This window comes from Pseudophryne corroboree, chromosome 7, assembly GCF_028390025.1.
Source record: "Pseudophryne corroboree isolate aPseCor3 chromosome 7, aPseCor3.hap2, whole genome shotgun sequence".
Taxonomy (NCBI): Eukaryota; Metazoa; Chordata; class Amphibia; order Anura; family Myobatrachidae; genus Pseudophryne; species Pseudophryne corroboree.
Window position 1 is genome coordinate 70,352,830 of NC_086450.1, and position 16,918 is coordinate 70,369,747.

Below are 16,918 nucleotides of genomic sequence, written 5' to 3' on the forward strand. Positions count from 1 at the left end.
TTTGGAGAAAAAATTAGAGAAAGATCAAGAACCACTTCCTCCAAGTGCTGAAGCTGCTGAAACTAGCCATGACATAGACGATGAAATGTCTTCAACATCGTCTACCAAGGCCGATGCCCAATGTGATAGTAGAGGGCATATAAAATCCAAAAAGCCAAAGTTCAGTAAATAGAACCAAAAAAAGAAATTTTAATCATCTGAGGAGAAACGTAACTTGCCTATATGCCATTTACGACAATGAGTGGCAAGTAACGGCTGAGGCCCTGGTCTATGTTCATGACTAGTGGTTCAGCTTTACATGACGATGGAAGCCCTCATCCTCCCGCTAGAAAAATTAAAAGAGTTAAGTTGGAAAGAGCACAGAAAAGAACTGTGCATTCTAAGATGGTATCACAAATCCCCAAAGAGAGTCCAAGTGTGTCGGCGGTTGCGATGCCTGACCTTCCCAACACTGGACGGGAAGAAGTGGCTCCTTCCACCATTTGCAAGCCCCCTGCAAGTGCTGGAAGGAGCACCTACAGTCCAGTTCCTGATATTGAAATTGAAGATGTCACTGTTGAAGTACACCAGGATGAGGATATGGGTGTTGCTGACGCTGAGGAGGAACTTGATGATGAGGATTCTGATAGTGATGTGGTTTGTTTAAGACAGACACCGGGGGAGTGTGATACGAGTGTGATATGAAAGGGTGAGAGTGGGGTTTTCTGACTGACTTCCATTTTGTGCCGCAGTAACTATGCCACATAATGACAAGAGAATAGCAATGGTGTTTGTCTTATGAAAGGGTGTTTGTCTCATGCTAGAAGAAGGATTCTTAGAATAGACAAGGACTCATGTTGTTATTTTCAGTTTGTTATAGACAAGGACTCGTGTTGTTATTTTCAGTTTGTTATAGACAAGGACTAATGTTGTCATTTTCAGTTAGATAAGATGTTTCAGAACCCCCGGAATGTACCCACATATGGATAGATTGTGTTTTTAGTTTTGTATAAAGGACGGGGAATGTTAGGGGAATTTCGGAATCCACCTGAGACGCTAGCAGACGTGCTGCGTGTGAATACCGAATTTCTCCTTGAGACGATCGTCTTGAGATTCCCCGATCCAGAGTGCTCAAGTGATGCTACAATATTCGGTAAGATATTGATGTAGTTTCTTGATATTATGCCTATATTTATGATTATGTATTAATACCTGACGAAAATACTATAAGAACTAATAAATTATTTACTATTGAGACATAAAAGTGTTGTTTGTTTTGCTGCATTAAAGTGTAAGCCTGTTCTGGGCAACAGTGAGCGCAGAATGTATTGAGCAATCTCACACACCCTAGTTCTATACAGCAAGACATTTTTGGCGTAGTCGGCAGGATTGTGTTTTATTGTATCTCGGCATAGGAAACGTGTAGCGCAAAACTCTTTTGTACGGTGGAAGGTCCTGGCCAGACTGACTCCTGTGCAAAATTTTGACAATTGGCAAATTGCCAACTTTTTGCCGATCTACAATATAACATAGTTTAATCAGGATGTTTTGCAAGAAAAAGAAGGGAACAGAACAGATTACTGTTCCAGGATGGACTGAGAGTCCATATAGTATTATAGCACGAGAGTTATTAACGTCAGGTTTAGCAGAATCATGGGATGGTAAACTCAAGAATGCAGAACCCCTCGATGTTGTATATGTACTTGAGGGGGTCCCTGCCAAGGCAGGTGATGTAATGGCGCTGGGAAGACGGTGCTGGATACTAGTATCAGCATACCGTAAAATGCACCAAAGATATCAGCAGTTACAATCACATTATTTAGATATAGAACAAACAGTAATTGACCAACAAGGAAAGATAGGATTGTTACAGTGCAGCAATCAGATGTTATCAGAAAAAGCCCAGAAATATCAGATTGTACGAGCAATTATTGCTTCTGCCGATCTTCAATGGGATCCCGATACATGGGATGGTGATGTATGGGATAGTAGTAGTAATGGGGAGGAGGGAGACGACAAGGGGGGATGGGATCCTCCCAATCCTGTCATTGACCCTCCTGGGGCAAATGCTTGTCCTGTCTCGCGCAGGCAATTAACTAAGGTTGCAGAAGGTGGAGGGCAGGCAGTCCTCAAAGAGAAAATGATACTGCAAGATTTCACTCAAAATGAAGTTCTGGAACTATTGACCAAATTTTCACAACGCCCCGGGGAAGGCGTCCTTACCTGGCTGGTCCGTTTGGTAGAGGATGGCGCTGGAGGGGTTGATGTAGATAGACAAGATGTTGCAAAATTTGAAGCCTACTGCTCCTCCCGAGGAACAGTAAGATTCAGAGGGTGATGCATAGGTAGCCAGCCAAGCCCCTGTATGGATTCGTCATGATGAGAGACCTTATGTCAAATTAGGAATCCATTGGTCACGGGGCAATGTACAAGAGGTCCCCGCGTTAATTGACACAGGGGCGGAGGCTACCCTAATATATGGAAATCCCAATAGATTTAAAGGACCCCGAATTAAAATTGCAGGGTTGGGGGGGTCGAGTAACTGAAGGGGTACAGGTGGAAATACCTCTAAAAATAGGAAATTTACCTATTAAGAAATGCCGAGAACTAATAGTACCCATTAGAGAATATATTATAGGCATTGATGTTTTAAAAGGACTGACCCTTTATTTAGATACAGGAAAATTTAGTTTTGGAGTCAGAAGTAATTGTATTCAGGCCAGACCTATTGTGGTGAGAAAAGTAAAAATGCCCCCAGTACATGTCCCACCTGCAACTAAATTAATTGCAATGAAACAATATTGTATACCGGGGGGTCATCAAGAAATAAACAAAACCATTAAAGAATTAATGGATACAGGAGTGGTACGATATACCACTACTGCTTGGAATAATCCGGTATGGCCAGTGAAAAAGAGCGATGGCTCCTGGCGCATGACTGTGGATTATAGAGAACTGGAAGAATCACCAGTAAAATGGGGTAAACCTTATTCTGAGTTAAGCGACAAATCTCAATGTCACACATGGTTTACAGATGGATCCGCACGTTATGTTGCGGGAAGAAGAAAGTGGAGATCAGTTGCCTTTAATCCCTGCATGTCTAAGACATTAGAAATAGAAGGGGAAGGAAAGAGTAGCCAATATGCCAAATTATTTGCAGTATATTTGGCCCTTAGACAGGAAATTGGAGGTGAATGTAATATTTATACTGATTCATGGTCAGTAGCCAATGGATTAGCCACATGGATAATGAGCTGGAAGAAACATTATTGGAAAATTCATGGGAAAGAGTTATGGGGAAAGGAAGTCTGGGAGGACATTGAAGTTATCACTAAACAAACAAAAGTAACTGTATTCCATGTTGATGCACATGTACCATTAGACTCACTTGAACGTTTGTTTAATTCACAAGCAGATGCACAAGCCGCCATTGCTAAGTCATCTCATGAGCCAGTGGCAGGAGAGACGAAGGAATTGGAATCATGGTTGTAGGGTACAGCCCTTTGGGCACACCAAAAGAGTGGACATCTGGGAGAAAAGGCAACTTACAGGTGGGCGCAAGAAAGGGGTATTCCCCTCACATTGGACATTGTGAAATCTGTGATTTTACGGTGTCCCTTGTGTCAACACTCCCAAAAGAGGGAAGTGCCCCATACTGTAATGGGCCATATTGGAAGAGGTAAGTTACCTGGACAAATCTGGCAGATGGACTTCATTGGACCCCTGCCAGAAAGTCGAGGGTGTAAATTTGCATGTACAGCAGTAGATACATACTCAGGATTAATGGTAGCTTTCCCCTGTAAGACTGCTACACAATGGAGTACTATTAGGACACTTGAGATTATAGTACAATATTATGGTATGCCCTTACAGATTCAAACAGAAAATGGTAGCCATTTTACAGGACAACAAGTCTAATCATTATGGACAGTTGTCAACCCGTTCTAGTATGGCCAAGAACGGAATAATAGTGATAGGAGGAGTAATTGACCCCGACTATCAAGGAGAAATTAAAATAGTTATGATGAATTTGAGCCCAGACCCCTGCGTAATCTGTGAAGGGGACCGAGTGGCACAATTGTTAATAATACCCATTTTGATAGAGCCTATCCAATTGGGAGAAGCTCCAACCGAACTTACTGTTCGAGGAGACAAAGGTTTTGGTTCATCTAACACTGTGAATGTAGGAGCAAAAATTTGGGTACAGAAGCCTCAAGGGCCGCCTGAACCGGCTGAGGTTATAGCTGTGGGAAAAGACAGAGTACTCTTAATAATGAAACCAGGACAAGAGAAATGGGAATATGTACCTCAAGAAAAATGTTATTTGCGAGAGTAACTTACACTAATTTTGTACCTATAGATTGTCGTGAGGCTCAGTCTTGGAATCCTTGGAATTGTATTATTGGTCGTCCCCTCTAGTACATGGACAGCTGGATTGAAGATAGAGAAACGAGAGTTGCATACTGTACGGTGGGGATGGAACAATGCCACCATACCAAGAACCCAAGATAATTTCACTTGTCAGGCCAATCAGCGCTGTACTAGTATAGTAAATATAACAATTTCAGGAACGATGTGGGCTGGACCGCCTGATCCACAAAGAAACAGATATCGACCTACATTTGCCTTACATCAGTCAGAAGGCAATATCACAATTAATGCTGCAGTAAATATAAGTTGCTGCTCCAAACCTTATAGGTTCCGATTTCTCCCTAAAGAAGAGAAGAATAAAGAATATAAGAATTGTTCTAAATAAGGAGCAACCACATTTCGGTTAGCTGTAAAAGACGTTTTAATTTTGGTATGTCATAATGCTACTGAAATAAAAAATCGAACGTGGTGGGCACAAGATTTAATGTTTATTGATATCAATGCATCACGAATCGATATTGGACATGTTAAAAGATTACCATCTACATGTGAAAATGTAGGTACACAAGCTCAAAAGACTGTGTTAGTCACACAAGTTGTTTTCCCTCCCAATAATAGACAATGTATATCCCGGCAACGACGTGCCTGGTATGATACATTGTTGGGAGGATATGGGACTCTAACAGGAGTATTAAATGGGATAGATATTGAAACATTAGCCAATAGGATGCATAGCGCCGGTAGTAAATTAAATGACGGACTTACATTACAAGCAAAATGGATGCCTACTATTTTTGAGCCAGCCAAAATATCGGCTGGAATAGATACTTTAATGAACCAGCTAATTAATGCTAGTAATGATTTTGCTGTTGGATTTGATACCAACATTACTAAATTTATAGATTGGACCGTCTGTACACTACAGACTATGTATGAGCAACAACAAAAAGGCGTTATGCAAACTATGCTAATGACCGGAAATGAACAAGTATGGAGAACAATGTTTAATACAAGTGTGTCCAGGGACGCTTGGATACACTTGGAAGCTGCTAAAATGATTTGTAATGACACCATATGCCAAGGTATTTTAACTATGTATAATGTAACCAAAGTTATTCAAATGTGTAAATATATTGTAATGCCTTTGTTGTTAGGACCATCTGGTGGAGAATGGTACTGGTTCCCCACTATGAAAGGAGAATATATAGATGAGAATAATAGAACTCATGATTTGAGTATTTGTACACCCACTTTACAAGGCAAGATATGTAGAGTACAATCTGCAGTTTATGAACCTTGCTTATTAGAGAATGGAGTAAATTTATGTAAATGGATAGTTTTACCTTTGTCATATACAATGATGATGGAGGTAGCCCCACAAGAAGTATGTTTGGTAACTGATACACCAGCCATACCTGGAATGGTAGTTCAATTTTCCGGATGTATTAGTAATGTTAGTTCCTTAACCTGGGAAAATTAGACATTTATATTGTATGCTGACCGTGAAGAACATGTTACAAAATATTGGAGTCCACAAAATTTAAGTATTCCCCAATGGGATTTGAAGTTAGATAAACTACATACAATTATGAAACAATCCAAAGTTATTGAAGATCATATCAAATATCTAAATCAATCTATTGTAACTCATCAAGTGACAACAACAATAATTGTTGATCAATTACAGAAAATTGGTTCTGATGTCCAGGATGCAACTTCTCATCATTGGTGGGACTTGTTTACTGGATATTCTCCGTCTGCATCCAATATGCTAAATTTTCTGATACATCCTGTTCTCATACTGTGTATAATAATAATAATTTTATTTATTTGGAACTGTGTGGTATTTTACCGCATATGTTGTAAACGACAAAAGGTTGTAATGGCAAGTTATGCGTTATAATTGGAATCAGTCAAGGGCTGTTTGTGATACGAGTGTGATATGAAAGGGTGAGAGTGGGGTTTTCTGACTGACTTCCATTTTGTGCCGCAGTAACTATGCCACATAATGACAAGAGAATAGCAAGGGTGTTTGTCTTATGAAAGGGTGTTTGTCTCATGCTAGAAGAAGGATTCTTAGAATAGACAAGGACTCATGTTGTTATTTTCAGTTTGTTATAGACAAGGACTCGTGTTGTTATTTTCAGTTTGTTATAGACAAGGACTAATGTTGTCATTTTCAGTTAGATAAGATGTTTCAGAACCCCCGGAATGTACCCACATATGGATAGATTGTGTTTTTAGTTTTGTATAAAGGACGGGGAATGTTAGGGGAATTTCGGAATCCACCTGAGACGCTAGCAGACGTGCTGCGTGTGAATACCGAATTTCCCCTTGAGACGATCGTCCTGAGATTCCCCGATCCAGAGTGCTCAAGTGATGCTACAATATTCGGTAAGATATTGATGTAGTTTCTTGATATTATGCCTATATTTATGATTATGTATTAATACCTGACGAAAATACTATAAGAACTAATAAATTATTTACTATTGAGACATAAAAGTGTTGTTTGTTTTGCTGCATTAAAGTGTAAGCCTGTTCTGGGCAACAGTGAGCGCAGAATGTATTGAGCAATCTCACACACCCTAGTTCTATACAGCAAGACAGGGAGACACCTGTTGTCTGTGGGATGAAGAAGCCCATTGTGATGCCTGGGCAAACTACCAAAAAAGCCACCTCTTCGGTGTGGAATTATTTCTCCACAAATCAAGCCATCTGTTGCCTCTGTCAATCTGTAATAAGTAGGGTTAAGGATGTTAACCACCTAGGAACATCCTCCCTTATACGTTACCTGCAGCGCATTCATCAGAAGTCAGTGTCAAGTTGTGAAACTTTGGGTAAGAGCATAAGCAGTCCACTGACACCTAAATCCCTTCTTCCTCCTGTACCCAAGATCCTGCAAGCCACACCACCAACTCCCTCAACGTCAACTTCCTCCTCAGTCAGGAACATCAGTACTCCTGCAGGCCATGTCACTGTCAAGACAGAGGATTCCTCTCCTAACCGGGATTCCTCTGGAGGATCCTTGAGTGGTACACCTGCTGTTGCTGCCGCTGCTGTTGTTGCTGCTGGGAGTCAATCGTCATCCCAGAGGGGAAGTCGGTAGACCACTTGTACTACTTCAACTAAGCAATTGACTGGCCAACAGTCCTTTGTGAGGAAGATGAAAAATGACAGCAGTCATCCTGCTGCAAAGCAGATAACTGAGGCCTTAACACTTATGTTGGTGTTACATGTGGGTCCAGTATCCACCATTAGTGCAGTGGGATTTACACAATTGATGGAGGTATTGTGTCTCCGGTACCAAATCCCTTCTAGGTTCCACTTCACAGAGAATGTACAAAGACATCAGAAAAAGAGTCACCAGTGTCCTACAAAATGCGGTTGTATCCAGTGTCCCCTTAACCACGGACATATGGACAAGTGGAACAGGGCAGACTCAGGACTATATGGCTGTGACAGCCCACTGGGTAGATGTATGGCCTCCCGCAGCAACAACAGCTGCGGCAACAGCAGCAGCATCTCGCAAATGCCAACTCATTCCTAGGCAGGCTACGCTATGTATCACAGCTTTCCATAAGAGGTACACAGCTGACAACCTCTTACGGAAACTGAGGAACATCATCGCAGAATGGCTTACCCCAATTAGACTCTCCTGGGATTTGTGATATCGGACAACGCCACCAATATTGTGCGTGCATTACAAAATCCTGCACGTTCCATGTTTTGCACATACAATTAATTTGGTGGTGCAGAATTTTTTTAAAAATGACAGGGGTGTACAGGAGATGCTGTCGGTGAACCGAAAAATTGCAGGCCACTTTCGACATTCTGCCACCGCATGCCGAAGACTGGAGCGCCAGCAAACACTCCTGAACCTGCCCCGCCATCAAACTGAAGCAAGAGGTGGTAATGAGGTGGAATTCAAAACTATATTCTTCAGAGGATGGAGAAGCAGCAAACGGCCATTAAAGCCTATTCATCCACCTACGATATAGGGAAAGGAGGGGGAATGAACCTGACTCAAGCACAGTGGAGAATGATTTCTGTCTTGTGCAAGGTTCTCCAACCCTTCGAACTTGCCACACGTGAAGTCAGTTCAGACACTGCCAGCTTGAGTCAGGTCATTCCCCTCATCAGGCTTTTGCAGAAGCAGCTGGAGAAATTGAAGGAGGAGCTAAGATGGAGCGATATCTCTAAGTATGTGGGACTTGTGGATGGAGCCCTTCATTTGCTTTGCCAGGATTCAAGGGTGGTCAATCTGTTGAAATAAGAGCACTACATTTTGGACCACTGTGCTCGATCCTAGGTTTAAAGCCTACGTTGTATCTCTCTTTCCGGCAGACACAAGTCTGCAGAGGTGCAAAGACCTGCTGGTGAGTAAATTGTCAACTCAAGCGGAACGTGACCCGTCAACAGCTCCTCCTTCAATTTCTCCTGTCACTGGGGCTGCAAGGAAAAGGATAAGATTTCCGAGCCCACCCGCTGGCGGTGATGCAGGGCAGTCAGGAGCGAAAGCTGACATCTGGTCTGGACTGAAGGACTTGCCAATGATTACTGACATGTCTATTGTCACTGCATATGATTCTGTCACCATTGAAAGAATAATGGAGGATTAGATGAGTGACAGCATCCAAGTAGGCATGTCAGACAGTCCGTATGTATACTGGCAGGAAAAAGAGGCAATTTGGAGGCCCTTGCACAAACTGGCTTTATTTTACCTAAGTTGTTTCCCCCCCCCCCTCCAGTGTATACTCCGAAAGAGTATTTAGTGCAGCCGGTAACCTTGTCAGCGATCAGCGTAGGAGGTTCATTTCACAAAATATGGAGAAGATGATGATCATCAAAATTAATTATAAATTCCTCCGAGAAGACCTTCACCAGCAATTGCCTCCAGAAAGTACAGAGGGACCTGTGATGGTGGATTCCAGTGGGGACGAATTAATACTCTGTGAGGAAGAGGATGTACACAGTGAAAGGGGTGAGGAATCGGAGGATGAGGTCGTCATCTTGCCTCTCTAGAGCCAGTTTGTGCAAGGAGAGATTGATTGCTTCTTTTTTTGGTGGGGGCCCAAACCAACCAGTCATTTCAGCCACAGTCGTGTGGCAGACCCTGTCGCTTAAATTATTGGTTTGTTAAAGTGTACATGTCCTGTTTATACAACATAAGGGTGGGTGGGAGGGCCCAAGGACAATTCCATCTTGCACCTTTTTTTCTTCTTGTCATCATGTGCTGTTTGGGGACTATTTTTTTAAAGTGCCATCCTGTCTGACACTTCCGTGTATGTCCAGTGGTACTGCCATTTAATTCCAGTGATTTGGACATATAGGTGGTCATTCCGAGTTGTTCGCTTGCTAGCTGTTTTTAGCAGCCACGCAAACGCTATGCCACCTCCCACTGGGAGTGTATTTTAGCTTAGCAGAAGTGCAAACGAAAGGATCGCACAGTGGCTACAAAATAATTTTGTGCAGTTTCATAGTAGCTTCAGACCTACTCAGCGCTTGCGATCACTTCAGACTATTCAGTTCCTGTTATGACCTCATGAACACGCCCTGCATTCGCCCAGCCACGCCTGTGTTTCCCTGGCATGCCTGCATTTTTTTGAACACTCCCTGAAAATGGTCAGTTGACACCCAGCAACGCACACTTCCTGTCAATCAATCTGCGGCCAGCAGAGCGACTGAAAAGCTTCGCTAGACCTTGTGTGAAACTACATTGTTCGTTGTAATTGTACGACGCGCGTGCACATTGCGCCGCATACGCATAAGTGCCTTTTTTGCCTGATCGCTGTGCAGCGAACGAAAGCAGCTAGCGATCAACTCGGAATGACCCCCATGATTCTAGTCTACTATTTGGATGTATAATTCCAGTGATTTTACATTATAATTCCAGTGATTTTGCAGTATAATTCCAGTGATTTGGACGTATAATTCCAGTGATTTTGCCATTTAATCAAAGTGATTTTGCCATTTAATTCCAGTAATTTGAACACATGATTACAGTGATTTGGACGTATAATTACAGTGATTTTGCCATTTAATTCCAGTGATTTGGACGTATAATTCCAGTGATTTGGACGTATAATTCCAGTGGGAATTTTTGTGTCGCTTGGGTTAGTCATACAGCTACCTCTTTGCACCTCTTCGACATCTTTGCATGAGGTGCTGTTTGGGGCCTAGTTTTTGAAAAGTGCCATCCTGTCTGACACTGCCGTATGAGTCCAGGGGTACTGCTGTATTAGTCCACCAAGTGCAGAATTAAAAAAAAATTATAGGGGCGTGCTGGAGATGCTGTCAGCGGACCGAACAATTGCGGGCCACTCTCGACATTCAGCCACTGCGTGATACTACTAGATGGGGCAGGTGGTTGTGTCACTTAGCTTAGTCATGCAGTAACCTCGGTGCACCTTTTTTTCTTCTTTGCATCATGTGCTGTTTGCGGCCTTTTTTTGATATCTGCCCTCCTGTCTACCACTGCAGTGCCACTCCTAGATGGGCCAATTGTTCGTGTCGCATGGCTTAGTCATACAGCTACCTCATTGCACCTCTTCTACATCTTTGCATGCTGTGCTGTTTGGGGCCTAGTTTTTGAAAAGTGCCATCCTGTCTGACACTGCAGTGCCACTACTAGATGGGCCAGGTGTTTGTGCCACACACTTGTGTCGCTTGGCTTAGTCATACAGCAGCCTCGGTGCACCTCTTTTTCTTATTTGCATCCTGTGCTGTTTGGGGCCTTTTTTTAATATCTGCCCTCCTGTCTGCCACTGCAGTGCCACTCCTAGATGGGCCAATTGTTTGTGTCGCTTGGTTTAGTTATACAGCTACCTCATTGCACCTCTTCTACATCTTTGCATGAGGTACTGTTTGGGCCTGCCATCCTGTCTAACACTGCAGTGCCACTCCTAGATGAGCCAGGTGTTTCTGCCGCACACTTGTGTCGTTTAGCTTAGTCATACAGCCACCTTGGTGCAACCTTTTGGCCTAAAAACAATATTGTGAGGTGTGAGGTGTTCAGAATAGACTGGAAATGAGTGGAAATGAATGTTAATGAGGTTTTTATGATTTTTTTTTTTAAAATCATCCAGATCCAAAACCAAAACACGAAAGGGTGGTTTTGGCAAAACCAAGCCAAACACTAGATACAACAACCACCAGTGCCTGGCGCTAAATTATAGAATATATATATATACAGTATATATATATATATATATATATATATATATATACAAATATATATAGCCGTAATAACAATACCTCTGATACCTCAGACACCGATTAGTCAGATATTTTTATAGCAGCAGAGGAGTAATTGGCTTGTGGATAAAGCCAAAATTCACCTGAAGCAATCAAGTGTAGAGCAAATAAAACAACTTTTTTTTCTATCCTGGCGCTATTTAATTAGAATGAAGGAATAGGACATGAATAAACTTGATACACAAATCTATAATATTTATAATTAGTTTTAATCTCTGATGACTAGCCTCATATAAAAACCAATAAAATATATTCAAGAATGCAAACACAATACACAGTATATAATAAATGCATTTATTGTATATTGTGTTTGCATTCTTGAAAATATTTTGTTTTTTTATATGAAACTAGTCATCAGAGATTAAAACTAATTATAAATATTATAGCTTTGTCTATCAAGTTTATTCATGTCCTATTGCTTCATTCTAATTAAATAGCGCAGGGAGAGAAAAAAGCTGTTTTATTAAAACCAAGCCAAAACCAAATCACGAAAGTGGAATTAGAACCTAAACCAAAACACAAGTGATTCCCTTGGGGTGAGGCCACAGAGTAGATTATTAGTAGAAGTGTTCATATTGGAGAATTACTGGTGAAGAAATGGTGACGGGGCATTCGGGGACACTAGCCACGGATTTCACACTTTGTCAAATGATTTGGCAGAATGATTATTTATGCATGTCATATATTCCATCTTATAAATGTACCAAATACGGGAAAGGACAGCTTGTAGCAGTTTTTAACTACAGCTCACAATACACTGGAACATTCAATAAGTCAAGAATTCAATCTAATCACAGATATATGTATTTTCCAAATAATGATATTGCAAGAAAAAGACAATGAAAATGATTAAGAATATAATTGGAATGAAGAATAATCACTATTTCTCTAGATTTCCCAAAGTAAATTGTCCCAATCTTCACCGGCAATATGTTGGAGATCAGGGATCCTACAGTGCCACAGTGTTGCAATAGGGCTGTGGTCTAACTGTACTTGTCGCACAAGGGATGGAGATCCTAAAGTGCCACAGTGTTGCAATGGGGCTGTGGTCTAACTGTACTTGTCGCACAAGGGATGGAGATCCTAAAGTGCCACAGTGTTGCAATGGGGCTGTGGTGTAACGGCACTTTAGAAGAAATATTGGGACAATTGTATTAAGCCTGAAGAAGTGAAAAAGCAGTGATAAATGGAAAATGATAACGCACCAGCCATTCAGCTCCTAATGATTGGCTGGTGTGTTACCACCTTCCACTTATCACTTCTTTATCACTGCTTTATAACTTCTGCAGGCTTAATACATCTGCCCCATTGATCCGGGGAATTAGGTTAAATAATGTCACTGTTCTCGAGTGTTGTAAAAGTATATCTGTAGCAAAGGTGTCTTGGAATCTCTATCAAGCAACTGTCTCTGTATTAATAATCTCTTGAAAAAAATAACTCAGTCTCTCCAAATGAGTCACTTTCTTTTAAGGGTGCATCGGGCCATTTTTGGTGTTTTGTGTTTTGGTTTTTTATCAATATCTCTTTTGTATTTTGAATCTGTATTGTTTTTACCAAAACCACCCTTGCGGGTTTTGGTTTTGTATCTGTATTTAAAAAAATCAAATCATAAAAACAGCTAAAATCACAGAATTTGGAGGTGTTTTTGTTCCTGCAGTATTATTAACCTCAGTAACATTAACTTCCACTCATTTCCAAGCTATTTTGAACAACTCACAGCTCACAATTTTGTTTTCATCCAGTTCAGGTCAAAAAGTTGCACTGAGGTAGATGGATGACTAAGCTAAGCGACAGAAGTGGTCGTCACAAACACGTGGCACATCTAGGAGTGGCACTGCAGTGGCAGACAGGATATCAGTTTTATAAACTATGCCAAAAAAATGCTCCAAAGAGGACATATTGCAAATAAAAGAGGCGCAAGATGCAATTGTCCTTGGGCCCTCCAACCCCCCCATATGTTGTATGTTCTATATTTTATAGGACATGCACAGTATAACATACCAATCATTTCAGCGACAGGTACTGTCACTTGTTTTTGAAATGATTGGTTTGTTTGGACCCCCACAAAACAAGCTGGCAATGGGCAGTGCACAAACTGGCTTTAGTACTTTAAATAGGAACGATGTTGTCATCAACATCCGATTCCTTAGTCCCATCAGTGTGTACATCCTCTTCTTCACAGACTATTCATTTGTCCCCCTTCTCTACTTTTTGGAGGTAATTGCTGGTAAAGGTCTTGTTTGTGGAATTTGTACTTCATTTTAATTAACATCATCTTTTCCACATTTTGGGGAGTAACCTCCTATGCCAATCACTGGCATGGTTCCTGGCTGCGCTGAAAACTCTTTCTGAGTACATACTGGAGGGGGTGGGGCCAACTTAAGTAAAACAAAGCCAGTTTGTGCAAGGACCTCCAAATTGCCTCTTTTTCCTGCCAGTATTGAAACGGAGTGTCTGACATGCTTATTTGGATGCTATCCCTGAAATAGTCATCAAACATTAATTCTATGGTGACAGCATCATATGCAGTGACAGTAGACATGTCAGTAATTGTAGGCAGCTCCTTCAGTCTGCACCAGATGTCAAAATGTGTTCTCTCTGCAGATTTGTGCCTGTTGGAAAGAAAGACACAATGTACGACTTAAACTAGGATCAAGTACGGTCGCTAAATATAGTGATATGATTTCAAGGGATTGACAACCCTTGAATCCTGGCAAAGCAAATGAAGAGCTTCATCTACACGTCTGACATACTTAGCGTAATCGCTCCATTTCTGCTCTTCCTTCACTTTCTCCAGCCGCTTTTGCAAAAGCCTGATGAGGGGAATGACCTGACTCAAACTGGCAGTGTCTGAACTAACTTCACATGTGGCAACTTCAAAGGGTTTGATAACCATATACAACATGGAAATTATTCTCTACTGCGCTTGACCCAGGTGCATTCCCAGTCCTTTCCCTTTGTCATAGGTAATGTGTAGGCTTGAATGGCCTTTTGCTGCTCCTCCATCCGCTAAAGCATATAAAGGGTAGAATTTCACCTCGTTACTACCTTTTGCTTTAGATGATGGCATGACAAATTCAAGAGTGTTTGCTGGCGCCCTACCCTCTTCGACATGCAGTTGCTAAATGTCGAAAATGTCCCCAATTTTTTTTGCCCATCGAGACATTCTCCTGCACACCCCAGTCATTTTTTTTTACATTCTGCACAACCAAAATAATTGTGTGAGCAAAACATGTTGGAATTCACCCATGTCACGATCCGGGTATCTGGACGCCATTTCTTACCCATCAGATGCCTCCTAAGGCTGGCTCAGCGCTCCAGGACCGGATCCCATCTGTTATCCTAATGTTCACATTCCTGCATCCTCTCCTGTCTCTCTGAGACGCTGTCACAGTAACGCCTTATTACATCTGGCATGGCGTCTCCCGCGGCCTCCGCCGCCGTCCCTGAGCTTCTGCATGCAGAGTGTCAGAGTGGCGATTACGTCAGCCGCGGCCTCCGCTGTGTCCGCGTGGTTGGAGGTGCACTTGTCAGCCTGGCGTCTCCTGTCTCCAGTGGCCGGCGCCGCCATTACTGTTTTCATTACCACATGGATTACAAACCAAACTTCCCTCCAAGTGTCTGCATGGGCGCAGCCATCTTGGATTCTGTCAGCTGATCATTTCCTCCAATCTGTTGTCAGTATTGTTAATCTGCATAATTGCCTAGCCAATCCCTTCCTTGCTGCAGGTATAAATACACTGTGCCTGAGCAAGGAAGGCGTCAGTGCTTTGGTTGTCAAACCTAGTTCCTGTTTGTCTCTCTCCTGTGATTGTCTTCCAGGTTCCAGCTCCTGTCTCAAGACTTCCACCATAGAGACCCGCACCAGCATTCCACCTGCGGTGTAGCCTGACTCTCCAATCCATTGTGGATTCATCTGTTTCCAGCTACAACATTACCTGCTTCCAGCTCAGCTTCCAGCAGAGTACAGCTTCCCTTAAAGGGCCGGTGTCCTTTCTACACTTTACCACTCTCCACCGGTATTATTATTTCTCCGCTCTCAAGTTCTACATTTCAGTTCATATTTCATCGCTCCCAAGTTCATTTATTATTTAACTGGTTCCAGCCAGTATCCACTCCGTGCTAACAACAGTCTGGTTCCAGCCAGTATCCACAGCAGCTGTTTTACCTTCAGCAACCCAGCTTTTCCTGGAACACCAGCTGGCACAATCCTGGGTTATCTCCATTGCTACAGTCGGGCCTGGTAAGGACTTTCCATCTAGAAGATCATAAGAACTATCTCACACTACCAGTGCCCTGTGGCTCCTGCCATCCTGTAGTACCCAGGAACTGTATTTATTATTTGCTGACTTTTACGTTTTCTTTTACTGCTGCTGTGTTGCGGAGTTATCATAATAAACATCATTGACTTTTATCTAAGTTGTCGTGGTCACGCCTTCGGGCAGTTATTATTCATGTTACTTACATGTCCAGGGGTCTGATACAACCTCCCAGGTTCCGGTACATCTCAGCCCCTACAACTGAGGCTGCCTCCCGTCAGCTCAGGCCCTCAGTTGTGACAGTAAGCACTGACCTAATGAATCCAGCCGGAGACCAGGATCAAGCGGCCAGGCCGATGCAAGAACTGGCAGCCCGACTAGAACATCAGGAGGCTGCACAGGGCCACATCATCCGCTGTCTCCAGGATCTCTCTACTCGGCTGGATGGGATTCAGACAACTCTCCGTGGATCAGGCGCATCTGGTGCGTCAACCACAGTGACTCCAGCTATAACCCCACCCACCTTACCCATTTCTGCTCCACGTCTTCATCTTCCAACGCCAGCAAAATTTGACGGATCTCCAAGATTCTGCAGGGGATTTCTCAACCAGTGTGAGATTCAGTTTGAGCTACAACCTGGCAATTTTCCCAGTGACCGTACAAAAATTGCCTACATCATCTCTCTTCTCAGTGGCTCCGCCCTTGACTGGGCATCACCGTTATGGGAGAGGTCCGACACCCTGCTATCTTCTTACACTGCATTCGTGTCAACATTCAGGCGCATCTTCGACGAGCCAGGCCGGGTAACCTCAGCTTCATCCGAGATTCTCCGTTTACGCCAGGGGTCACGTACTGTAGGACAATATCTGATACAGTTCCAGATCCTGGCATCCGAACTGGCATGGAACGACGAGGCCCTGTATGCTGCATTCTGGCATGGCTTATCTGAGCTTATTAAAGATGAGTTAGCTACCAGAGACTTACCTTCTAAGTTAGATGAGCTAATCTCACTCTGCACGAAAGTTGATTTACGTTTCAGAGAGAGAGCAACT

General features: G+C 42.6%; 1 protein-coding gene across 4 annotated transcripts in view; it reads left to right on the forward strand.

Annotated features, from left to right (window-relative positions):
• The first annotated feature begins 669 nt into the window (after nucleotides 1-669).
• LOC134944595 (uncharacterized) overlaps nucleotides 670-16,918 on the forward strand; it is a 43,390-nt gene continuing 27,141 nt past the window's right edge. Inside the window, exons 1-3 of one of the 4 annotated variants that reach the window (XR_010181911.1) lie at nucleotides 749-1,132; nucleotides 3,392-3,530; nucleotides 4,340-6,744. Coding sequence is in view for 1 of the 4 variants with exons in the window: in XM_063933279.1 (XP_063789349.1) it covers nucleotides 6,615-6,744 (130 nt within the window). In the remaining 3 variants the exon portion in view is untranslated. Of the gene's footprint in view, nucleotides 3,531-4,339; nucleotides 6,745-16,918 lie in introns of all 4 variants that reach the window. The other 3 variants (XR_010181910.1, XM_063933279.1, XR_010181909.1) reach the window with 3 other exon arrangements.